A 27,301-nucleotide genomic window follows, 5' to 3' on the forward strand; every position below is an offset into this window, starting at 1 on the left:
TGAGGACAATAACACTTTCGAGGCCTCTATGATGGGCTTAGGACCTACTGCTAGATTTTCTATGCCCTCTTAGACATCAAACCTGCTGGCAGGTGAGTATCAAGTCCAACCAATTTGCCACTTCAAAAACAGAAATCGCTGGGAAAGCTCAGCAGGTCTGGCAGCATCTGTGAAGAAAAAAGTCAGAGCACACGTCCGGTGACACACTTATTGTTTACCACCAAACACAAACCATGTTGTACTGCTGAAATGCTGAATTTGTGTTTGACTTCATATGTATGTAAAGTCTAGAAACTCTAATTGCTTAATTCCAAAGTTAAATGATTCATTATTATTGGTTCAAGACATTTTAAAGGTTAATGGGTATTGATATCTTTATGGCTACCTCCTGAGAAGCAACCAGAAGGAAACAATTTTTAATGATTACTGTTAAGCTAGGAAATGTGTCAGAAAGCTACGTTTTATATATTAAATATTTTTTATGCACCGAAATTAAGTAAATGTTTTTCAGGTTCAACACTATTAGTTCTCACTTAAAAGTCAGGCCAGTTTGCCTGAAATTAAAATCTAATCGAATGAGTTTTAAATACAGATTTAAATCTAAATTTAAAAATACATTTTACTTGAGCTTAACAACGTGGTTATAGAATCAGAAAGTCCAGCCATTGGATTTTTATCATTTGAGGCCTTTTAATTGAATTGACAATTGAATTCAAACTTTCATACTGAATACATTTATGAGCTATTATTATTGGAATATCTTATTTCATGTCAAGTGACTTAAGTGTTTTCAACAGTGATTAACATACACCAATCAAAGGGAGAGAATTTGATTTCATTTTACCCACTTTTCTAAATAATCAAAACTTGAGCCGTTGGTTAAGTGTAAGTTTTTGTAACTTTTCAGATAGTTCCTGTTAAGACAAACAGCATTATAATACAGCCACTCAATGCGGACACTGTGTATGAGGTCACAGTCGCTGCTACCTATACTTCTGGTGATGAGGCCAGTATATCCGGAGAAGGCAAAACCTGTAAGTATAGTTGATGTTAATTTGTAATTTGTCAGCTTCTCACCATTTTGGACACAATGGATGGTAATTAATAGAGGGGTTGTAGTTCTACCCTACCAGCTGATGATAGTCCTGCATTGCCTTTTTCAGGGAAGGCATGCTAAACTAAGTGCCACTCAGGCACTGAATAGGAAAGCAGTGTGTCTTCTCAAAGATTAAACAGCCTTTATTAAACTCTATTGAGCTCCAATGTCACTAGTGTGGCAGAGCCTTCTTGTGGTACAATTCCGATCGGAGGCTAGCATCCACCCTGGATTATGGGCTGATCTGAGGTTGGCATCTTCCCTGGATTTCAGGCCAGAGGTGAGTGGTGACAGGAGTTTGGATTGTGGGGTAAGGGATAGGGGAGAGTGCCTCTGCAAGAAGGACCTCTCCGCAGCGCCGCCTCCAACTCTATAGTGTTGATTGCCTTTGAACAAAGGACACCTCACCCACTTGTGCACACACACTGAAACACAAACTCAAGCATGTGTTTCCCCTCCCTGCCCCCTGTGTGCACGCACGCGCGCACACACATGCACATGCAAACACACACACATGCACACATAGCCCTGGGTTTGAGCATGTTCCTGGCATGATGAGACACCTTGCCATTTAACACCAGCAGTGTCAGGATGAGGCTCTTAAGTAATCATTAATTGTCCATTTAAGGGTCTAAATTGGTGACAAGGTGGGAAGGCCATCTACTGAGCACTCTGCCATGGACATATCCAGTTGGAGACAGGGTGGTGGAGTGCTTACCCCCCACCCCTGCATCTCCCGCTGATTAAATAGCAATCAGAATAGCACATTAGATTATGTTGAGTGTTTCACAATGAGCAAGCATATGGTAAATTGTGCATTGTGCTGTGTACATTGGTGAACAAGCCAAGGGGTTTAAGAACCAATACCATGGAAATACTTCACAATGATACAGTTTCTACTTTTCATTGTGTTTTGTTAAATCCTAGTCGCTGTTCTTTTCAGAACACTTTCGCTGATTCTGAAACAATCACGTTCTCATAAAATGTGCACATATTTCTGTGCTGATTTTAGTATAAGCTTATTTAATGGTCTGCTCACACTTTTATACTTCATCTAGATGCTATTTGTTATTTGACATAAAGCAGAAACCAAAATAGTAAACCGGGTAAGTTCCTACGTTTGATACAATAAGGATAATTGGTGACACTGTGGAATACTAACATAGGAACACCTGACAGAGTTGACTTAAATCCCTTCAAAAATATTCATGTGTCTACTTTTAATAGATGATTATTGTGAAGGGGCAAAGGATTTAATACCATGGTAATTTAAAATATGTCTTGAAATAAGAGCTGTGGCTATACTTAAATAAAACCAAGAACTGTGAATGCTGAAAATGTGAAACAAAAACAGCATTAATTAGAGAAACCCAACAAGTCTATCGGCATCTGAGGAGAGAAAACCGAATTAATGATTCGAGCCCAGTGCTGCTGAGTTTCTCCAGCAATTTCTGTTTTTGTCACTGAGCAATGCTTGATTTCTTCCATGCTGTAACAATAGCGGTCTGTGTAAGCATATTATTCATTGCTACATAGAGCAAAGAGATAAGGAGAGAGCATAATCCAGATTAGATGGTTGAGTAATTACAGAAATGAGCAGACTAAAAGCTGAAAGTTGGCATTACAGAGCCTTTAAAGCTTTCAATGTGTACTGAAAACTCTGCTTTTGAAAACTTTTTTTGGGTAACCAAGATGAGATTGTCTTTTGTGCAGCCTGGAGGGTGGTCATTTGTTTTTAACCAGAACTAGAGGGAGAATAGCAGAGAAGTATATTTGTGGTGCATTTACTGGTGTCCCACAGTCAAATTCCAGACTTGAGTTTGGACTGACTTCAGAGCAAGAGAAACCAGCAAATCCCTTCCAGGAAATAATGCCATTTGTTTAAATGTTAAAGATCTCTAAAAGCATTCTGTGCAAATGTTTATTAATACGAAGGATCCAAAAATGTAGTGTTCATGTTAAAGCCACTCATCTTCAGGAAGACAGAAAGTGCCACGAAGACAAATGTTAAATTTTCAGATATGAAAAATATTTTGCTGGGAGAGAAGGTTGGGATCTGGAAAGAGTTGTTTAGTTATAAAATTACCAGTTAAAACCTTGTGATATTAAATGCAAAAGCTTTCCTTTAAAGTGTATGGTTATCATGTTAAATTTTAATTTCATTAGCAATGATGTATACAATTTGGTGGCATATTAACTTCTATCCCTGCAGTGCCATTTAATCCACCAACTAACCTGCGTATCTCAGAAGTTTGCTACAATCATTTCCGAGTCATTTGGGATAAAGCTAAGACACAACCACTGGGATACGCTGTGATTTACCGGACAGCTTCTGGTAAGCGAAGATTCACCTTGATATGTGGTAGGGTTTCCTCAGGAGTTAGAATTTCTCCTTGAATATAAATTCAATTCACACGCGATGCTTACCTGAAATTGTTAATAAAAGCCATGTAAATATCTTGTTTAGAATAGTTTCACTTTTTGCGATCTTTTATTCATAAAGGGTTTGACAGAAAGTAAGTGGATGAAAATTTTACAAAGTAGAATCTGTACCTCAACTTCGTAAACCTGCCATGTGATGCATAACCCTTCAAACCTTTAAATAATTAAAGCAAAGAACTGTGGATACTGGAAATCTGAAATAAAACAAGTGCTGGAAAAATTCAACAGGCCTGACAGAAAGAAAAAGTTAATGTTTCAAATTAAATGGGACTCTTCCTCAGAATGAGTCATCATTGAGGCTTTTGCTGAAAAGGTCATCTGAGGATCCAATTCTTGGAAAATTAAAGTGACTCACCATATAGGTTTCTATTACACCTGCTTTTTGATGTGTTTCTGAATGATAGCCTTAGAGGGAGGTGATGCCCGAGTAGTATTATCACAAGTCTATTAATCCAGAAGTCCAGAAAATATTTTGGGACCTGAGTTTGAATCCTACCATTGCAGGTGGTGGCATTTGAATTCAGATTTTTAAAGTCCAGAATTAAGAATCTAATGAAACCATTGGTCATTGTAGGAAAAGCCCATCTTGTTCACTTATGTCATTCGAAGTTGGAAACTACCACCTTTACTTGGTGCGGCTTATATGTGACTCCAGACTCACAGCAATGTGGTTGATTCTTATTTGATCTCTGGGCAATAAATGCTGGCCTAGCTGGTGTTGCACAGATCCAGTGAATGAATTTAAAAGAAAAACTAGCTTTAATTTTGTTACTGTGTAACCTTGTTTTGCATTCTCCCAACAGACGGTCCATTAAATGACTCATCGAAAGAACAAAAGTCAAGTTTATACAATTTGTCCTCAGTTTAACTGTGGTTTCATTCTGGTGAATCTGGAATATAAACTACCTAAACTACTGATGACTGGTATGCCCTTCCAGACATGTGTTGCAGAAAAATGAATGCAGTGCTCCAGATGTAGTCTAACCAAGGCTCCACATAACTGAAACGTACCTTATCCTAGCTCCAATGGGATAAGGGTTATCTTTTTGCCACTTTAATTAAATTTTTAATCAGGTGAATTAGCCTATTAGTGAGCTCTGTACTTGAGAAAATCCAAATTCTTTTGACTGGAGCTACAATAGTCACTAAGAATAGTCATTTCCCTGACAATTTATTTCAGGGGAAGTGATGGCCTAGTGGTAATATTGCTGGACTGTTAATCTAGAGCTCCAGATAATTTTCTGGGGACCTTGGTTCAAATCCTGCTGTGGCAGATGGTGGAATTTGAATTCAATTAAAAAATCTGGAATTAAGAATCTAATGATGCCCATGAGTCCATTGCTGATGGTCAGGAAAAACCCATCTGGTTCATTTAATGTCCTTTTGTGAAGGAAGCTAATCTTAACTTTCCTATAGGCAATAGATTTCACTTCATCAGTTTCACCCTCATCCCATTAATGAATAAAGGAGGAAAAAAAAGTTACTACATTGACAGATGGAATTATTTTAAATGATTAAGATCCTGTTTCCTTTAAAAAAGGAATGTGCTTGAAAATCAATCATTTGAACTGTCAGAGCATTTTAACTTCAAAACACAAGGCTATTCTAAGTGCTAATTATTATTGTGCTTGCAGTCAGATCTATGTTACCTAACCTTTTCTCATTTAGAATTAAGCTTTGGTATCGTTTCTAATATTGGTGGTTTTAACTGCCACATTCTTTAACTCCCTCTTTAGGGTTAGTTTGTTCTATGTCTTATAGATAAGGAGAATTATAGTTTTTTTGTTGTTTACAGATCAAACCATGGAAGTGATGACAGGAGAGGATGCAGATTCAACAGTAATTAAGAATCTACAGCCTGGTCGAGAATACAGTGTTGAAGTACTTGCAGTCTATCCAAATGGCAACAGCACAGCTATTAAAGGAAAAGCTACAACATGTAAGTTCCTGTCACTTGCATACAGGGCTGATGACAGGCAGGAAGAAATTATATATTTATAATTATCTGGGTGTTTTAATTCTATTAGCTGTAAATCAGTTCAGTTAATAACAGTCTTGACCCTGAATTAGAAGGTTGAGGGATCAATCATTGCTCCGATGCTTAAGCACATAATCTAGGCTGGCAGATCAAAAGAAGACGTGCATTTCTGAAGAAGGAACTAGGCCTGAAACATCAGCTTTCCTGCTCCTCTGATGCTGCTTGGCCTGCTGTGTTCTCCCAACTCTACACCTTGTTATCTCGCATTTGTATCATGCTTGCCATGATCATTTGACAGTTCAAACATTTCACAGCTAGTGGAGTATGATTGGTTTCCATGTTTCCAATATTATAAAAGTGATTTGCATGCAGCATAGTTCACAAACTGAAATGTAATATTGATGAGACAATTTTCATGGATGTTTCATGTTGGATTTAAGGATGAATATTGGCTAGAACACCAGGTATAACACATCAGTTGTTCAGCCATGGGATTTTTAACAATCACCTAAAAGGTCAGACAACTAAAACATTGGTTTCAAACAAAATTGGCACTTCCTGCAAAAATATTGGATCAGCAGATACTAAAGGAGTATTATATTTTCAAAGCTGAGTTGTTAAACTAAAACCTCTGCCTATTAGATGAAAGTTAAAGATCCTACTAAACTATTTGAAGAATGAGGACTTCTCCCGATACCTTGGTGACTTTATTAACGTAAAAGAAATTCTAAGGAAAATGCTGTGATTTTAGCTTTCATCAGCTGAATGTACTCTGTGTAATCTGAACATGGGTGTTATAAGTAATTACTATAACAAATTGCCCACCAGTCCTATTCTGTCAGTTGTGTGATGGAGCAAGTTTCCTTAGCTACAAAACATTGCCACCCAATATCCTTTCTTCAAGTAGTTTCAAAGAACATAAGGACGAATTTTAAAACTCGAGGTTTTTTTTTATTTTGACTGTGTGTGAGTGAGCAAGACAGAAATCTAAATCCTTGATATTAATTTGAATGACAGTTGTGTGGGAGAAAGTTGAGGCAGTCAATAAGTTATCCTGACTATGGGATTGTGTAAGCAGATTTTAAACTCAGCCCTGGGATCAAAACTAACATGACATGACTGAAACAAATCCAAGAGGTCGATACATTCAGGGAAGGGGGTATGTTAAGCATTTTTTGTGAGGGCTGTCTAAGCAAATCCATTCCTAATCCTCAAAGAAATCAAAAATATATGAAATCTCAATCTTTAAGTTTCTTCTCGTATTGACTCATCTTCCCACTATGTTAGTCTAATTCTCCTACAAGCTTTTGGTTAAATTAGCAGCTGAGTTCTAAAGAAGGATTTCATCCATTTACAGGGTGTATGTCATTATTTGATCAGAAAAATAGGTTAAAATGTAAACCTGGCAGAAGGACAAGAACACCATAATAATAACTCCTATCAGCGATTTTTAACTGCCGTCCATTTCAGGTTAAAATTGTCCTCCAAATGTCCTAATGAAATTGAAGCAAAAGCAATTCCATCCAGAAATTGGAATGTCATCAAGTGTCAAGGGCAAAACTGACTCCACAGTGGAATAGATTGTGATTATCTCCTGCAGAATGATTCCTTCTCATCTATTACACTGTTGTGAGACCAGGCCCCTTTCATCAATGTTAAGCTGGAACCTGTCCTCTTGTTTCATCTGTTTACAGTTTGGTTTGTGTTCATTATACTGTGTTGGAGGTTGCCAGCTTGATGGAGATTTATTTGAAAGTATTCAGTTGCTACAATAACTTCAGCCACAAATCTCTCACTTAGTTATTGAACTAAATTCTTTGTGGCTTAAAGCTAAGGAGAAAGCTCAGGAGAGGCAGAGCTGGTGAAGATTGAAAGTAGGAGAGATGTGAGGCGGGAAACCCATTCTCCATCAAGATGCAAAAGGCTGCTGGATCTTCTGGCAGTCAGGCAGCCAAGCAGATACTAGCAGTGCACGCTTTTGACAGGTATTAGCAGCTGTGACATGGGAGTCCTGGCCACCAAGAGCTGCTGGCCAGAGGTTAGTCACTCCACAATTCAGCAGTGTGATGATGAAGGCAGTGTCTGCTGCTGCTATCACCTCACTACCACGCATCCCCTTCGCCTCCCCCCCCTCACCTAATATAGAATAGGGATGTTGTAGTGGGAAGCCGTGGAGTCAGTAGCAAGAGCAAGAGTGGATCGTGAATTGAACTGAATTTTGGGGCGTGACAACGGAAGAGCTGAAGTAAAATTGTATAATAAATAGTAAATTTATATGGTAATATTGTTGGAATCTTAACATACAACAACAATTACAATTCAATTAATTCTATTTCTTATACATTTATCAGAATACTGCTATCAAGGATTGGAGAAGGATCTAGGCCCGAAACATCAGCTTTTATGCTCCTGAGATGCTGCTTGGCCTGCTGTGTTTATTCAGCTCCACACTTTGTTATCTTGGAAGCAGCAGTGTCCATTCTTTAAGGGCTATTGTAAGATTTTGCTAATCTCTAACTATCTAAAGCAGTTGTTTTATTTTGCAGTGTACTTGAATGTAACTGATCTTAGCACGTATCAGGTCCAGTTGACCAGCATGTGTGCCAAGTGGGAAGGACACCCCCAATCCTCAACATTCAGGATTGTCTTGGAGTCCATGGAAGGTACATTTGCTCAGAGAATTCATTTGATGTATTCAAACTGAAGCATGTATTTAATTTTTTTTTCTGTTTGGATTTCTTTCCAAGCAATTTCCTTTGCCTTTTGAATGTTTGTTTTTTCTTATAACTCTATTACACATCCTTGAAAGTGGGTGCATTTGCTACATTTGTTCACAAATTGCTGGAATCATAGAGTCATACAGCTCGGAAATAGACACTTGGGTTCAACTTGTCCATGCCAAGCACATTTCCCCAACTAAACTAGCCCCATTTGCCTGCCTTTGGCCCATATCCCTCTAAACCCTTCCTTTTCATATACCCATGCAGATACCTTTTAAATAAACCTCCACCTGTTCCTTTGGCAGCTCATTCCAGACATGCATCATCCTCTGAGTGAAAAGGTTGCCTCTTAGGTCCCTTTTAAATCTTTCCCCTGTCACCTTAAACCTATGCCCTCTAGTTCTGAATTAACCCACCCCAGGAAAAAGACTGTATATTTGCCATCTCCATATAAGTCTCTATAAAGTCACCCCTCAGCCTCCTACACTCCAGGGAAAATGTCCCAGCCTATCCAGTCTCTCTTTATCACACAAATCCTCTAATTTCAGTAACATCCTTTCTAAATCTTCTCTGCACCCTTTCCGATTTGACAAAATCCTTCCAATAGCAGAGCAACCAGAATTCTCCAGAATACTCCAAATGTGGTCTCACCAATTGTTGCTCAACAACACTGCAGGCACTGCCACTAGATTGAAACCTTCTTCTCTTCCTTCACTGTCACTCACTGCCTCTTTTACTTGCCAGTTGGCCTGTACCATATTGCTGGAATGAGGCTTTTCAAATAACAGAAGCAACCACTTATATCAGTGGAAGTGGCAGCTGCTTAGTAGATGTAAAGAACCTGAGACGCCAATCATAGCAAACTTGAAAAGAAAGGAAATGAACATTTTCTTCCGGATTCCACTTTGGTAGAATTTAGTTTTAGCAATAGTGAATGTTTTTGTAATCGATTACTGTTCATCATTTTAATTTTACTATTGCCAGGCATAAAGCAGAGCCCAAAATCTGGTTACCTTTATCGAAGAAAGGATGTAAATGTGTTGGAGACATTTCAGAGAAGGTTTGCTAAACTAACAGGTGGAATATGTGGGTTGTGTTATGAAGAAAGGATAAGCAGGGTAACCTTGTACCTGCTAAAGAGTAAAAGGCAAATTAACTGAAATATATAAAATCTCGAGAGGTCTTGATAGGGTAGATATGGAAGGGATGTTTCCTCTTATTGAAATGTCTGGAATGAGTTGCCCATTTAAAACAGAGATTGGGCATTCTTTTCTTCTCAGAAGGTCATGAGTCTTTGGAATTTTCTTCCTGAAAAGGTGTTGAAGCAAGCCCTTAACTATTTTCAAGGCAGAGGTAGATTCTTCTTAAAGCAAAGGTTTGAATGATTAACAGAGTAGGCGGAAAAGTGGATTTAAAATTGCAATCAGATCAGTCATGAATAGTGGAACAGGTTTGAGGGGCTGAATGGCCAACGCCAGCTCCTAATTCATATCTTTGAATGTAAGCTTGCTGTCAGTGGACCAATCAAAGAAGCATCTGGTGGGGATTCTTTATGGATTCTGTAAAGACCATCACCCATGCCTCTGATTTGCTGCTGCTTCCCAGTCCAATCAGTACAACACATTGCAATTAGTCCAGAATTTCAATGGGTTAAAAAAAATATGCTGCATATTTTCAGCAAGTTTGGCAAACATCTGTAGAGGGAGAAATGGATTTAACTTTTCAGGACATTGATCTGCCATCCACCTTTCTGAGACATCTGAATTTAATAGCTGCATTCCAGGGCTCAGGAAAGCTGGCAGTTCAAGAAAGGGAGGAGTTTCCACATCCATTCATTCTCTTCTTTTTCGCTGAATTCTTGTGGGCCAGGCGGAGGGGGAGTGCTTTCCCTGGCACCTCAAAAGAATTCTTCTGCCAACGTCATCAGATTCTAGGTTGTGGTTTTGTCTCCACAGCTTCTTATTCCCATCCTTCTTGCTGCTGTTCATAAGAACACGCCCTTGCGACCTTGCCCCACCTACTTTCAGGCTTGCTGTCTGCAGCTTCTTATTCCTGTCACTTCCTCACTGCCCTTCAATCCTGGAGCCATTGTCTCAATGCTCATATCTGTTAAAAATACATGGTAACTGAACTCTCAAGCCAAAAGAATGGTGCTTTGAGGGAAATTCTGACAATACAGTCACTCTACTTTCCAGTTACACAATAATTTAGTCTGAGAAGACAGCACGGTGGCTCAGTGGTTAGCACAGCTGCCTCACAGCACCAGGGTCTTGAGTTCTATATCACCCTCAGGTGACTGTCTGTCTGTGGAGGTTGCTTGTTATCTCCATGTCTGTGTGGGCTTCTACTGAGTGATCTGGTTTCCTCCCATGGTCCAAAGATGTGCAAATTAGGTGGATTGGCCATGCTAAATTGTCCATAGTGTTCAGGGCTGTGTAGATTAGGTGTATTAGCCATGGGAAATGCGGGGTTACAGGGATAGAGTAAGGGGATGGGACTGTGTAGGATGCTCTTCAGAGGATTAGTGTGGACTTGTTGGGCTGAATGGCCTGTTTCCACACTGTGGAGATTCTAAGGAATTAATGCAGAGTACACTTTCATTTATCAGAATTAGAAATACAGAAGGCTGGAAATACCCATAAGGTCTGCCATACCCATGGAGAGAATGCGAATTAGTGTTTCTCGTCAAAAACCCTGCAACAGAACTGAGCATTGATAGAAATGAAATAGGGGTTTTGAGCAATTGGAGAGGGGAATGATGGACAAAATAGGAGTGTGAGAGGGTGTGTCACATTCAGTCACTTGGTATTTGATTGTGTCGCTGTTATGTATTTGTGATTAGTCAATGCTAGCTTTACATACACACAGCAACAAAAGCAAAACTGCAAGGAACAGCTGGCAACACTAGAGTGAACAGATTTTAAAAGTCCTGTAATAAGACTGTAATTTAGATACAAAAACTGGTGTCACCTCTGCATATCACCATGGATAAAACTGAGCAGCGGGGTAATGATGTAACAAAAGGTTTCACAATACGAAAATCAAAATGGATAGCTATAGTTATAGAAAAGAAACAAAAAAAATGTCCAGATGTGCGTATAGCAGTAAATTGTATGTTAAAACGCAACATTAACAATAAAGCAAAAATGAGACACACCTGTATCAACAAACATAAAAGAAGAAAATAAAGGCGGAGATTATGGGTCAAATTTTACACTTACCCAGTGGCTGGTTTACAATTTCAAGTGAGGTTGGGTAAGACTGGCAGGATAGTAAGAACAGAAAAGTAGATTTCCACTTCCCTCTACCCACCCTGACCACTCCACAATTTTATGATGGGACTGGCAAGGCCTAAGCTTGAATTTGCCCCACTTTAATGACCACTTATGAGCCATTTCCTGCCTAGCCTCAATTTAACACCACTTGGTCAAAATCTTGGAACGCCCTCCTCACAGTATTATGGATGCACTACACCAAATGGATTGTAGCAATTCAAGAAGGCAGCTCACCACCATCTTCTAATGGGCAACTTTGAATGGGTAATAAATGTTGGCCCGGCTAACAATGCTCACATCCTGTGAATAAATGATTTTTGATAAAATGCATCTGAAGAAACTTACCCTATTAGTTAAAATTGTTCAAGTCATTAATGAGGCCAGAAGGTTTAGGTGCTGAGGTGAAAGATGTGGTGGTGCTCGTCCAGTTTACATTGAGCTTCACTGGAATACTGTAGCAGTCCATGGATACCAAGATCAGAGTGGGAGCAAGTGGAGATTTGAAATGACTTGACATCTTCAGTTAGTGTTGCATTTTGACAGAAGTTATCGTTCTAATGTCCCTGATGATATTTATCAAGGTAATATCCATCAGAAACTGAAAATTACAAGACAAACTAATTCCCCAATGTTGTCCCCTTAGACAAGCAGCATCTTTATCTTTAATATCTTCTCTTCTGAATTACAGATGGAGAGACACAGGAAAGCACTTTGCATGCGGGCATAGACTCACATTGTTTCAGACTGCTCTTTCCTAACACTCAATACAAGATTACTGTGTTCACACGCCTACAAGGCATGGAGGGACCTGCTGCTTCAGTTCTTCAATCCACAAGTAAGTTCCTTTGTTTAATGGACTTTGGCTTTTAGGTTTCATCTGTAAAAGATGAAAACACACAAAGAATTTAAGGCACCTCACAATAGCACAAATGGTCCCAACATATTTTACTTTGAGCAGCATAAAGCCCATGTAGATAGATACTGTGACTGTAGTGTATATAAAATATGCTTAGTGTTTTATTAAATATTTCCCTAGGTAGAAGTATTCTTCCACCTCAGCTTCCCAAACATGCATAAGTGAATTCTTCCTAGGCTCCTCACAGAAACTTTGTTGTAAATTCCTTAGCTAATCTGCTGGGATATGTTCTGACAGAGAATGCTTCATGCAACAAGTTCCCAGTTCATATTTTGGTACTTCCATCATTCACATAAATATCTTGACTGCAATTCAAATGCTAATTTTATGAATTTTTCCTTTCAATAGCGAGGCATACCACTAAGTTTAGAGATTTGGGATTGGGTTGCACATTTCCCACAGCTTCCCATTGTAATTATATCCTATCATTGACTGTTTTCTGCTTTCTCCCTCATTTATCCTGTCCACATCAATGCAGCAGCAGGATTAGTTACCACAGTGACAAGTGTCCCCTGACATTATATCCATGACATAAGATGCCATTTCCAATATCCAATTCCTAGCAGAAATCATTGTAGGTTTTACCTTTCTGCACAATGGCACTCAGTCAGTCGTAGCTCTTTGAGTGGCTGAAATCAGTTGAACATAGATCAGGAGTTGAAACTTAAGTAGTTAGTTCTGTACGATTATTAATTAATTAGTTATTTGAGAATTCTCATAAGCAAAATTATATTGTAAGTATATTTTGGTGCTGTGTTAAATTACACTTGAGTCACAATGAAAATGTTTGAGTCACTTCCTTTAATGTAAAGGTAATTATTGTTCAAACTCAGCATGTCCAATGTGATTTGCTGCTCATTAGGATCAAAATAAATGTGCAAAATATGCTGATCTTTTTGCTGTGGTTTCTGAACTGTACATCCATTATAAGGAGCTGGGACTTCCATTTCATTAAACACATTGTAGTGATCTAATTAACAGTAAATCCAACAAAAATCAATTGGTGTGTTAAACAGGTCGATATGATGTGTAGGCTAGTGAGGCTACTTACCATTTTGCTGGTCATTGACTTACTGAAGATGAATTGTGAGGAATGTGTACAAATGAACTTTTAATTTCCTGTTTTGCAGATTCTTTGCATGATTTTCACTGCTGAAATCATCATATAATAGACAGAAAAATTAGATTTATCCATGGTCAATTAATACATAAATAGTGAATCTGTGGAAATATTTAGCGCTATCGTCTTGTCGGGAGTTACAATTCTGTTGGATTCTGTTGAAAGTCATTGCATCTTTGTGACAAAATATTGTACTTTTTTAACTTGGTAGATATAACAGGCCACAAATCATTGCTGTTACAATAACATTGAGTATGAAGGGTGCCATAATAATTCGCTGATACTGATGTCATGATATCATGTCTCCATATCAGGTGTTCTGCTTTTGAAGTTGTGTAGTATATTGAACATTACAGATAGAATACACTCATCTGAAAATCTACATTGTTAAATTTTCAAAGCAGTTTGAAATGTAATACCCAACAGATTTTTTTTACTGAGGCACATAATCTTGCATATTTGTAAAAATGTGGTTAGATAATTTTTTTTATTAAAGCCTGCTTCTTAGCATAGCTATGCTTTGTGCCCTTTAGACATGTTACAGCTGGATATTGTCTGCAAATCTGGAATTCCTAAGGTATTACAGCTATCATGAGTGCTAGGCTACATGAAGCAATTTAAACAAGTTACAATTCTGTTATGTAGAGGCTGAGTTAGACTTTGGGGTTGAAAAATGTGAAGAATTGTCAGATTGCTTTCTGACAGGGAACATATTATGTTGAGGAACACTACAGAGCAGTATTTTTGTGTTTTGGTAAACTGAAGTTCCTGAAAAGTTCCTAAATTCAACACTAGATTCAACCCTGTTAATCATATTTTCCTTAATCTGTTTTCACATTCATAAGCCTGGTGTAGCAGTTTGTCCAATGCACTGACAAAGTCCATTTTCGGTCTGCCCCATTAAGTTCTGATTACACTAAAGCAGCACCCACTCATTCAGCAGGTTATGTTGGCGCAGCTCAGGCTGCAGCTCTGCAGGACATCACAAAAGAACTCTGCCTTCTAATTCATTGTGGAATTCATTTATAGTGCATATGAATTATCAATATTCTATTAATTGTTGAATATGCTACTGGAAATTATCAGAATACTGGGGTTTATCATTCTGTAAACCTTACATCGTTTTTGTGACTTAATTCAATGGGATTATTCAGTTGGCTAGATCATTGGTTTGTGATGCAGAGTGATGCCAGCCAGTATGGGTTCAATTCCCACACCAGCTGAGGTGAACATGAAGGACTCTCCTTCTCAAACTTTTTGCTCACCTGACATAGTGGTTTAACCTGAGGGTTGCCATGTTATCTCTCTCTAATGAGAGAGCAGCCCTATAGTCTGTAAAGATGCTGGCAACTTTTACATTTTCTTAGTGCTCAACAAAATTAAGAGTGAAAACATTTGATATTCCAAAGTGATTCTTACTGCTACTTTCCACTTGACACCAGGGAATAATAAATGGTGTTTGAATCTTCCAACCAGATTGAATGCTATATCATGAAATTCAGTACTGTAAATTATTTTACTGAAATCCATGTTTGTTAGGTTTTTGCAGTAGCTGAAAAGCATACACACAGTAAAGTCACACGGGTGTGAAAGTATTGAAGTTTCATGCCCACCGGTATTCTCCATTAGTATTAGAAAGAAAGAAGCCATAAAGACTTATTGAAGTCAGTAGTAGAAAGAAAATGACGTTGAGTTTTTAATTTTCATTTACCACTGAAGGTATTGAACAGTACTAGCACCAGCCAGTATGTGTCAGTTTCCTGACATTGTTCCTGCTGCTGCCCAGTTTCACCAAGGTGAGGGGAGGGTCCGTGATCCTTCCTGATGTATAATGAAGGTCAATAAACATTGTTGAATAGATCATTAGGGGATGTTCAGATCTTCATAGAGGGCCAAAAGGATTGCGTGTACTGTCTGAAGAAGACCAGCTGAATCAAGGCAGGCACACTTTTTCCCAGAGAAAGTGGGGCTTGCGCATTGGAAAACAAGTGACTTTAGCTTAATACACAAGGAGGGAGGAAAACATAGTCAGTGCTTACCCTGTCCAGAGATTGTAATTCTCCTGGAATCATAGGGTATAAGCAAGGGCAAAACTACAGAGCGTTTACATTTTTAGGGGAAAGTGAACACATGGAAGCTGCTGGCTGTCAATAGGAGCATGACCACAATGGAACATAGTCCCCTTCTAGGAAGGGAAAAGACCTTAATATTTGCATTGGAAAGGACTCCCATAAAGGGCAGAGGTCATCTCCTTAGCATAAATTCTACCTTGAAATGATGAGACACAGTGCTGCAAGACATTGTGATTCTCCAGATAGAGGGTCACTAAGCCCTCTGCCCTTGTCAAAGTTATCAGACCTCAGCACTCCTCACTGTATCAGTGACTGTCAAGGTCCTCCGACCTTATAATTCTACATCTCTGGCTCATTCCAGTCAACTGCTGCAGACTTTGGTTGGTTCGCTGAAACAGCTGCCCACCAATGTTTCCATTCATTCAATTCACAACCAGATGCGTTGTTGCGAGGACAGAGGGCAGTGTGATTTTTCCCAAGTTGCTGACTTACCCCAGGTATAGGGTGTCAATGATTCCACACAGGGCACTGTGAAGGCATCCAGTAACTAGCCAATAATACCCAATTACCTGGGAGGGCCACTTCTGCCTTAACTTCTATTAGGTCAGTGACCATAACAGGTGCTCTCTCCATGTGGTACTCGCTCTGCTGGCAATTGTTATAATTCCTTCACTCCCTTGCAGTCCAGATTGCTACAATTCTTCACTCAGACCCCAAAAGTCCTGGATATCAGAGGGATAAGGACTTGAAGATGTGACCACTACTCTCGGTGCCTCAGACAGAGGTGATGCGATCAAAGTCATCTACTCTCCTAGACCAGCAGTGAGCCAACCTCTGAAGATGCTGTCTGGAACCTGGACTGATCAAGTCCATGTGTAAGGGGAACACATGTTAACGTTCTGTTGAGCTGTCTACAACTTGGAATATGTGGACCTTGAGGATGGTGAGACCCTGGAAATTGATAACTCATTGGAGGAAGAGGAAGACTTAGATGGAAAAGCTGCAGAACACCAAGGTGCCCCATCTGCCCATCAGGGAGATAGCCAGACCTAACATGGGGCTCCATGGTCATCACAGAATGTTACGAACATCAGGGATTATCTGTTGAAGCTGCCCGGGGTATAGCCTCCTTTCTAGTTCAGAGTCTCCGCCTCTGTGTACAAGGCTGTGTCTGTTCTACATCTTGAAAGATAAACTGTCCACAGCTGCTTACGACATCTCCTTCTGCTCACTGGCACTGTGTACCTCAGCCAGTGCCAACTTTTCTAATCAGGTATGGTAGCCCATCCAGGTCAGTTTATTTGTACTAATGGACTCTACGCTTATAAAGAGTGATGGTGTTTGTTTGGAGCTTTGCTGATCATCTTGGTCTAGTGATTAGTGAGGGGGAAATGTCTGTATCATGCTTGCATGTACAAGGAGAGAGATCATGGGAGCTCGTCTGATGAGCAGAGTGTTGAAGCTCTCTAATGCAATTCAGCAAACCTACACAGAAACATTCAATGCAGTCCTTTTAAATGAACAGATTTCCCTCTCTAATTGCCAGCTACACCATGTCTTCATGAAGCTGACTGGCCAAAGGGCCCCTTTCCATGCTGTATAAACCTTATGATTCTATCGATCTATGACAAGCCATTTCACCAAGGTCTTCAAATCCGCGATCCTGGCTGTTTCCATGAGTGTACATGGATGTGCGTTTATGGAAAATATCCACCTGTTTGGACCTTTTATTGAGCCTGTTTCTCCTGCAATGGCAAACAGGAATTCAATAAGGTCAATAGCAGCTGTTCAAGTTTGTTGGAGGATGTATATGTCAGTGATGACAGGACCTCATGAGCTGTGTAGTTCTGAGTCACTGTGAGAGCTGAGTAGCCAGCTACCCATGTTGAAGATCAGTATGTGCTATCAGGCTCCTCAGCTGGTGTATCTGCAGGAGGTGAATAGGAATCTGTTCTGAGGTTTGGCACTTACTTGTCAGGGTGTATCAGCCAATTGTTCCCCATCCTACACTACATCCCCCAACTTCTGACCACACTGCTCCGGCTGACATTGGCTGAAGTGTCCAGCAATACCAATTCAGCTTGTATGAGTAACATCTTCCTTCTGAGAAGACCTCCATCCTCTTCCTCACATCTTTCAACATCATCTCCAAGTTAGCATTTGAAATGTGAAGGGTCGTCCTTCCCAGGTTTCAAGCCCCTGGCTCTTCTGAGACGGTGTGATTGGTATTTCTGAGCTGGCCCACCTCTATTCCCACTCCCTTGGCAATGTTGGCATCAAATCCATGTATGAGAACCTAGTCCCAACTTCCATTTTCTGCTCTGTCTTGGAAGATCCAGTCCATAATGTTTCTCATGGTGTCTGGATATTCCAAAGAACTCCTTGGCAGTTGAGGCCTTTCTGAAGTATCATCACTATTCTAAAGCTGTAGACAGATAACCATTAGCCAGCAATTGTTTCATGGTGACCTGTAAGCATTGAGCTTCTCACATATAAAAGAAAAAAGTTAAGAATAATTTAAGTGTGGGTGAATACATTTCGAGTAGTAAAATGACAAATAACACCTTAAATCTTATACTTCAGCGGTGTGGATTGCATTACAACATATGGATACCATAGAAGTAGGATCCCAATTGTGCAATATTACAGCTCCATTGCTGTATTATTTTCAGTCAGTTTTGAGAGCAGTAGTTGACATTTAGTAAACTAAACTCTCTAACAAGGAAACCTTTCAAAAATGTTCTTGTTTTGCCATCATTATAATATAAGCCTTTTTTTTCTCTTGCTGCTAGTGCCACTTCCAACAAGATCCTCATTTGTTTCAAGTGTTCTTGCTGCCTTCAAAGGTAGGATTATGATTAGTTCAAATTGTTTCAGCATGAGAGCAACATGATAGTGTTTTCATTAACCTTACTTGTACATGAGTTAGAGGTACTGATCTAACGTACCAGATTTTTCTCTCAGAAATGGTCATTCATTACATTTATATTTGCCATTTGACTAGATACGAGATGTGACACTTGAAATTTCTGTAAATGAGAAAGCCAAAACAAAGCCCGTTGTCCTACTAATCATCTAGGATCTATGTGAACAGTGCAAGCAACTATACCTCTAGAGAATCAGACTGAAGAATGGTTAATGAGTAACTCAAAGTCTGACCTTGGAAGTGCAAGTTAGAATATGGAATTAAGTGTGAAATCAGGCACAGCAATTGAAACGAGAGGGAAATAACCTCTCTTGCATTGAAAACTGATTTTTAACAGATATTGAGTTTCACTGTATTAGACTTTATTGCTGTTGGAGATTTTAAAAATATAGTTTTGTTCTCAAATTTTGATTCTGTTGTTTATACCAGTTTTATTTTTATGTGGGAATGTGTGTAGGTACCACTGGCTAAGCTAGCATTTATTGCTTGTCTGTTATTGCTCTTGAGAAAGGGGTGATTAGCACTGGGAGGTAGGGGTATGCCAACAGTACAGTAAGGATGGGAGTTCCTGCATTTTGATCATCTTCGTTCAATCCTTCATTCTGTCTCATTACTTCTTATTCTGCACCTAGTGTGACATTGAATTCACTCACTCTAATTTATACTAGCTTCTGAGTCCTGGCACTGTTCATTTCACAGTCTTTCAATCTGCCCGGTTAAGGAGCTACACAAATAATTGCTTTGTTTGCTCAGGCCCCAGATGCTACTTCCTTGCTTTCACATTGTCAGCTTGCCTGAAACCCTGAATTTGTAATGGCAAACCAACTAACTGAAAACACCATTAGTTGCCTTGCCAAGGCAAATTAGACTATAGCCCTTTAATTAGAAATTAAAATTAACTTAACCAAACCTGCTGCTTCTGCTGATGCAGGTCATTCTGCCTTTAAAGGAGAAGAAAATGATCTGTTTATTCACATCAAAATTGTTTTCAATAGTCTGCAAACTTCGCGGTGAAGTAACTCCTCAATGTAAATGTGATTTTGCAAATGTGGGGCAGATGTTCTACCTGTCATTTGGATATTAATCTATATTTTGCATACCAGCTGCTATCATGAGACCTGGGCACCTTGCTGAAAATCTCAACCCTGTGCCTGTACCATTAAAGCTGATCAAAGGTGCCTTTTGCCATTTGAACCACATAGGTGGTGGGATTGCTCTTTTGGAGACGATGATTTGATTAAGTTAAAAGTTTATTATGATTTCTTTTGCTCAAACGATAGTTACCTATTGGCAGTGAATTAGCAAATTTTGGTTCTGACCAGTCAATAGAAATAAATCACCTAGAAAGTTAAGGAGCTAATATTTCTGAAAAGCCTGTCAGTTTTCCTGATGTTACAGGTACTTAATGATCTGTAACCTGGGAAATTGAACCAGTGGTCCACACCAAGAGCCATCAGTATTCTATGGGCATTCTTTCCAATCTTGATGGGCAGCGCATGAACATCCTGATGACTGGCAAATTCACCAGGGCTGCTAGTCTGCTGTCGCTATTAGATAAACATTGGAAAATACAAAAATGAGGAATGCCATTCAGCACATTTTAGTTCCGCGATCCAGGAAGACCCTATGATGTCCCAATTGTTGTCCAGTAGAGTCTTGAACAATTCTTCATTTACCTGCACCAAGTCAATCAGTGTCAATTCTCTTTCTGGGAAGAAGCACTGCTGGCCATTAGTTTCCAGTTAGCTGCCTCGCTGGGCTCCACCTCTTCTTACCATTTGAGCTAATATTCTGGATCTGACATCTGCACAATAGTCTGCTATGATTTAAACTCGAATAAGATTATTTCTCATTTACCTGTATTTGAGGTTGGAAAGTCCTAGTTTCTGCCTTTTTTTTTGTCTTGCTCTTGTAGGCATCTGTATGGTGACTCTCCTTCAAAATTATTTGCAGCGTTTGAATGTTTTGTGTACTTTCAGGTCACCAAACCAGTTACGCTACCAGAAATAGTCATTTATCACAGAGCCACACGCTTTTGACATGAGTTGCTCAGGCCTGTGTTGTTCCCCAATCGTCCAATGTTTCACTTGCTTATTGTTCTCTGTTCTACAACAGCTGATAAACTAAACATTGAGTCTTACAAGTTCGTAGTTCACTTTCAGCTATTGCTTTAGCTGTTTCAACACTACTCAGGGTGTATGTTGTCCATTTTCCCTTCCTATGTGGCAATACCTTATACTCATCTGTATTACAATGCATCTGGCACATCCAGTTACATATTTTGAGTTGCTCCAGCGAAACTCGGCATACGCTAGAATAACAGCACCTCGTTTTCTGCCAGGAGTCTTTCTAGCCTTCTGGAGTCAATATCGCGCTCTCCCATGTATTTACACCAATCCTCATACCCAAGGCTTGGCTATCACATAGTTTTCTATTACACACAACCTATTGTTCGTCACTAACAATCTCCATTAACAGCTATTCATCCTCCCAGCCAGATTGTTTTCCACTCCTTTGTATGTCCAACTGTTCTTCTCACTCTTTGTGCTCTATTCCCACCTATCATTTATTCCCTACCTCCTCCATACTCTCTCTCTTCTGTGTATAAACTGACATTTTCCTAGCTAGCGTCAGTTTTGAGAAAGGGTATCTATGCTAACGCTGATGTCTCTCTGCAGATGATGCCAGACCTGCTGATCTTTTCCAGCAATTTCTACTTTTGTTTCTGAATTATAGCATCCATTGTTCTTTTGGTTCTTACATATTTTTGTGGGGCTAACTATGTATTTTCTCCTCATAATCAACTATGCTTCCTCGTTTAGTATTATTTACAGATCTGACTGAAGTGTAGAGTTTCTGAATCCAAGTCCCAAATGTTGCAGTATTGACCCTTAGTGCATCCCATACAGCATTCTTTCACTTTCCTCTTCCATCTGAATAAATACTGTAATGAGTGATGGCCAGCTGTGCTGGTGAGTTGTTATCTAATCCAAATGTTCATCCTGAGTTCCCACAGCTTCGAACTTGTCACTTTTCTGGTGTAAAAAGGCCTTTAGAATTTGAGGGACAACACAGAGTTGGGCCTTCCTCACTGCATTTGGGATGTCACTGCTTTAAACAAGTCAGGATGTGCCTGTTTGAATCCATATTAAATGTTGTTATTGCAAAGGTAATCCTCATTTATTTTGACAGTTGCATTCATTATTTTACAGACTACTGCCCCTTTCAAATTGGGCAGTGAATCAGCCTATTTTAATGCCATTAGAATCTTCTGTGAGTCCAACTCTCTTGTAATGACGTTTTGTTGATTCTAGAATCTCCTGCCTTATCAGCCTTAATACTTTGAGATTAACACCATCCAACCCCCAGTGTTATTTGTTTTGAGCTGTTTTAGCTTTTTGAGGATTTCCATCTCAGTTGTGTCAAAGCATCATTGCTGCAGCAATCCTGAAACCTCCATTAAAAACACAATGTGCCCAATAATGTTAAATTTTCTTAACACCGTCTCCAGAATGAGGCAGTGCTGACATTGAATTGACTTTATTTGACTTTCAAACTGACTGACTCCTCAGAATTAAAGCTCAGTTGTTTGCCAATAAACACAGATCTGAAGCTTTCACAATTGAAAAAATGCACATAGAGTTTGTATTCCATTCCAACGATTATCAAAACATTATAAATAGAAGTAGGAGTAGACCATTTGCCCCATTGAGCCTGCTGCACCAATCAATATGGCAATTGCTTATCTTAAACCATTCTCTAGTGCTCTGCCAAGACTCCTTCACATTTTTATTGTCGTGAAATTTATTTCCTTATTAAATATATTCTGCGACTTAGCTTCCACATCCATTTTTATTGGCAAATTCCGTAAACTGAAGAGATTTATCCTCAGTTGAGTCCTGAATTGCCTATCCAGTGTATTCTTAAAATGACTCCTTATTCTAGATGCCTCCTCAATACCAGCACCCCCGACAGGGGAATCATTTTCCCGACATCTAATCTGTCTTGTCCTGTCAGAAGTTTGTTTCAATGAGATCCCCTCTCATTCTTCTAAACTCCAATAAATACATGCTAATGGACCCTATCTCTCGTCATAAGACAAGCTTGCCATTCCAGGAATCAGTCAGATGAACCTTTGTCACACTGTTGCTATGGCAGTTAAAAAAACTCACCAGAGAAAGAGGTTCCAGAAACATCCCCAACCTCATTAATTGTACACCCCAGTACATCAGTGAAAAACATAATGCAAGTGTATGCACAACAATCTTCAGCCAGAAGTGGCAAGTAGATAATTCAATTTGGCCTCTTCTAGAGGCCTCTTGTATCATAGATATCATTCTTCAGCCAATTTGACTCACTCCACATGACATCAAGAAATGGTTTCAGGCTTTTGATTCTGCAAAGGTAATGGGTCCTGTCAATGTTCTGCAATAGTACAGAGGACTTGTGCTGCAGAACTTGCCACTCAGCTCTCCAAGCTCTTCCAGGACAACTACAATACTGACATCTACCTGAAAACACGAAAAATTGCCCAGGCATGTCCTGTACACACAAAGCAGTACAAATCATTTCCAGCCAATTACTGCCTCATCGGCCTTCTCTCGATTTATCAGTAACGCAATAGAAAGCATCATCAACAGAGCTATCAAGCAGCACCTGCTCAGCAATAACCTGCTCAGTGATGCCCAGTTTATGTTGTACCAGGACCACACAGCTCCTGAACTCCTTATAGTGTTGGTTCAAAGATGGACAAAAGAGCTGAATTCCTGAGGTGACATGAGAATGACAGGCTGTATCTGATAGACTGTGGCATCAAGGATCTCTCGTAAAACTGGTGTCAATGGAAATCGGGGGGAAAACTCTCTGGGAAAATATAGAAGATGGTTGTGGTAGTTGGTCAGCTCCAGAACATCTCTGCAGGAGTTCCTCAAGGTAGTTTCCCCAATCCAATCATTCTTAGCAACCTCATCATAAGGTCAGAGTGGGCATGTTCACTGTTTGCACAATGTTCTGCACCATTCATGACTCCTCAGATATTGAAGCAGTCAGTTTCCAAAGACCTCGGCAATATTCAGGCTTGAGATGACAAGTGGCAAATGACATTCATGTTATACAAATGCGAAGCGATGACCACCTCTAACAAGAGAGTATCTATCATCCCATGGCTATCAATGGTATTACTATCACTGAATTCCCAACTATCAATGTCCTGGCGATTATCATTAACCCAAAACTGAATTGGACTTGCCATATATTATCTACAAGAGCAGATCAAAGGCTGGGAATCATGCAATGAGTGTGCAGCAAGTCTGGGTAGGTCGCTTTTCTTTTTGTGCCTAAAACAAATATGTTTGCTTTGGTGTGCTTCTTTCACAAATATAGACCATTATATATTCACAGGTTTGCCTTTCAATATAGGCGCTGACGCACCCATCATATCATCGTTAGTTTCATTTGTTTCGATTTTGGACAATGTTTTTGGACATTACTCATTTGGCACTGGCTCCCAGTCTTATTCAACAAAATCATATTTCCCGCTGTTTCACTTTGGATGTTTCAAAAATCGCACCTCTTATGTAGCTATACATGTCCTGGTGATTTCTACAATAACTTTCATCTTTCCTTGAAAAGGCACTTTCATTTTTTTTTCTGAATGTGGTTGAATCACAGAGCAGCAGCTCCAGTTCTCATTCCACTGCCTTCCCCTCCCCCCCCATATTACTTTCAAGCACTTGGACCTTCCCCCTTGAAAATGATTGTAACAACATCAGCAAGGTGGACATCATAGAATATGAGTTCCCTGATGGGACCAGATTAACATCCCCAATCAGGGACCCCTGGTTGACAGCTATAAGCAGGAGTGTCACAGATCCTGTTGATTCTGGCTCTGAGGGAGCTGGATCAGTGTCAACGACTTTCCACGTGCAAATAAAGGTGATTTGGTGTTGGGATACCTGCCTCTGTGGAATTAACTCACCCTGTTGTTCTGTTCTCAAACCCTCAGACAGCTCCCCAATTGTGCTGTTCTAATCTCAAATGGCTCCCCTTTTTCCATTCTGTGTATAGAATTTCCAATGCTGTTTTAAAAACATTAAAATTAATGAAATGAATATAAAATTGCAGATAAATAAAGCACAGTGGGAGGGTGGTGGGAAAGCAAGCAGTAAATTATATAAGAACCCCCATCGGACTTTCAAACCCACAGGGGAGGTTTCTGTTAAATTTGTGGCAGATTAATTTCTGTTTTTCCCTCTATCACTTTTATTCCTTTCTCTCATTCTACATTTTCTTGTGTCTTTGTTTTTGATAGCTTCCATCTCTTCTTGTAAACGCTGTGAAATTACTTCCTCATCTCTGGGCAAGGCTTTTTCTGATTTTTCTTTTTCTTCTGTACATTTACAGTCAATGAATTTTACTTTCTGTTGTATTTGTGCATGTTGGTCAGTGGGGGTGGGGCAGGGAATGAAATCAGATGGGCAGCAGGCCAATGGGTAAATCATTTATTTTGGGAAAAGTCGTTTTAAACAGGATATAACTGTTTATATGAAGTCAGTACAATAAAATCTCTCCAAAGTAACTTTTCATGTAAAAATGATAGCAGGCTGCTACTCATCATTCTTATTATTATCATTCAATAAAATGTAAAGGAATGGCTTGTTTGGCAATTTGTGCCTGGAGAGTAAACTTTGTTAATGTAGAAACTGAATTTGAAGTACAGGCTGTTTTATTTGTAAGAAAAGAAGAAATTCCATGGTGATTTTGTGAAGAATTTGAAGCTTATGAAAGGATAGGAGAGATTAGACAGAAACCACAGACTGGAAATTGGTTTCTGCCTACAAATTCTGGGTTTAATTGAATAGGCCTCAGGCATTGGGCTGTAAGCCTTAGATCCCAGAAGGAAAACAGTAAAACTATCTGTCAAATTTGCTGGTCCACTTTGTATACTTCAATGTGGAGGTTTGGCATGACAGCTACTTCTGTTTAAGTATAGCTAGTTTTCTTTCTGACCTTTCTTCCTTCTGGGATATTTAAGATGAGGCAATATGACCACGAAGCATGAATTTCAATTCTGGACCATTACTGTCACCAACACCATCATGTAAGTTTTGTGGGAGGTACGTCTAGAGACTGGAGTGACTAGATGGTGCGTGGAAATGATGGAGGGTGGTAAAACGGGGGGGATGCAATGTACAGCCTTGCACTTTTGTTGCTCCCAGCTCATGTACAGGCAAGCATGTTTTTTTTTTAAATCATTTCTGAATTAGAAATCGGACTTAATCGGGTTTTTTCTGACAATGATCTTGTTTGTTGCTAGATTTCACTTAGACTTCCAGTGCGGAGCCCAAGGTCTGATGAACAGTCAAATCTTATCAGGAATAGAATGATATCCTTGGACCTTTAAATGCGTGCTTTATACAATTTTAATCACCAACCTACCCATACCTGTCAAATGGGCAGGATTATAATCAGGTCATTCATTTTTACAGTAGAAAAATCTAAACCCAATCACATTAAATAAGCAGAATTGACAGTGATTTGACGGCAGTAATTCAGTTTTGTGGTTGCTGTTACCTCCCCAGTGATATCATGCCAATAATTACGACGATTCCTATATCTAGTATTTCTAGCAAAATTTTAAATGTGCCCTTTGAAAATTCATTATAACTAACATTTGTTTTTAATTGACCACAAAAAGGATGAAGATTTCATTAAAATATTCAGTCTAATCCAAGTCAGCAATCCTTTTCGACATTAACCTGCCTACTGTATGTCAACAGAATAAACCTTTTAAGCTTTTGATTTTGTGAGCATTTTGTGCTTTCTTTAATCATGCCATGGTAGCAAACCATAATTCTTCCTTTCTTCATTAGCTTGCCGTGATATCACAGCAGATTTAAACTTTATAATCGATGGATCCAGGTCGGTGGGAGGAATGAATTTCAAGAAGATCATTGCATTTCTGTACGATAGCATTAATGTTTTTGACAAAATTGGCCCAGAAGGAATACAGGTAATGTTTGCTATCTGAATCCAAAATGTTCTGATTTCTTGTTTTTTTTTATTTTCACTGTTCTAAGTTTGCTCACAAGTTTATCAAAATCGCCTTTTCTGTATAAAGCCCTTACATTAAAACTTTCTATAGCAGGAGAACAGGTAAGTTTTAGCTTATACTTTTTAAAAGTAAAAATAATTAAATGACATTTTTGCGTATATAACCTTATTAACATCACATGCCTTTTTCTCTATATTGAACGTGGAAATACAGAATATTTTTCAAATGCACTGAAATTTTTTACAGGTGTCGGTGAATCAATTTAGTGATCGTATGAGGAATGAAATTCAATATGGCTCATTTGAACGTAAAGAGAAATTATTGGGAGCAATCTATGACATACCTTACAGAGGAGCTGACTCTAATACGGGTAAAAACACTATAGATAGGTCATGGTAATAGGTCCATGACTGATAATTGTCTGAGTTACTGATTCTAGGTATGTATGAAAGTTAAACATTTAATTATAACATTGATTTTCAAGCACAGTCTTTTAAATCAAAAAATATAGAAATGCTATTTTATCATTGAGTGCCATTAGAATAATATAGTAAAGAAGGCCATTAAGTACATTTTGCTTGTCTTGTCTTGGAATTCACCCAGAAGAGTATGATGTGATGCACTTTGGGTTGGCTAATAGGCAAGAGATTACACCGTAAATAGTAGGAACTTGTGGAGTATTAAAGATCTGAGGAAATTCTGT

General features: G+C 39.1%; 1 protein-coding gene across 1 annotated transcript in view; it reads left to right on the forward strand.

Annotated features, from left to right (window-relative positions):
• The window catches only part of LOC125461646 (collagen alpha-1(XIV) chain-like), a 143,349-nt gene that overhangs the window by 69,379 nt on the left and 46,669 nt on the right, over positions 1-27,301 (forward strand). Inside the window, exons 20-27 of the mRNA XM_048550601.2 lie at positions 908-1,034; positions 3,309-3,431; positions 5,334-5,477; positions 8,063-8,179; positions 12,200-12,346; positions 18,412-18,465; positions 26,417-26,556; positions 26,845-26,968. Coding sequence (XP_048406558.2) covers positions 908-1,034; positions 3,309-3,431; positions 5,334-5,477; positions 8,063-8,179; positions 12,200-12,346; positions 18,412-18,465; positions 26,417-26,556; positions 26,845-26,968 — 976 coding nt within the window. The remainder of the gene's footprint in view (positions 1-907; positions 1,035-3,308; positions 3,432-5,333; positions 5,478-8,062; positions 8,180-12,199; positions 12,347-18,411; positions 18,466-26,416; positions 26,557-26,844; positions 26,969-27,301) is intronic.

This window comes from Stegostoma tigrinum, chromosome 19, assembly GCF_030684315.1.
Source record: "Stegostoma tigrinum isolate sSteTig4 chromosome 19, sSteTig4.hap1, whole genome shotgun sequence".
NCBI classification, from domain to species: domain Eukaryota; kingdom Metazoa; phylum Chordata; class Chondrichthyes; order Orectolobiformes; family Stegostomatidae; genus Stegostoma; species Stegostoma tigrinum.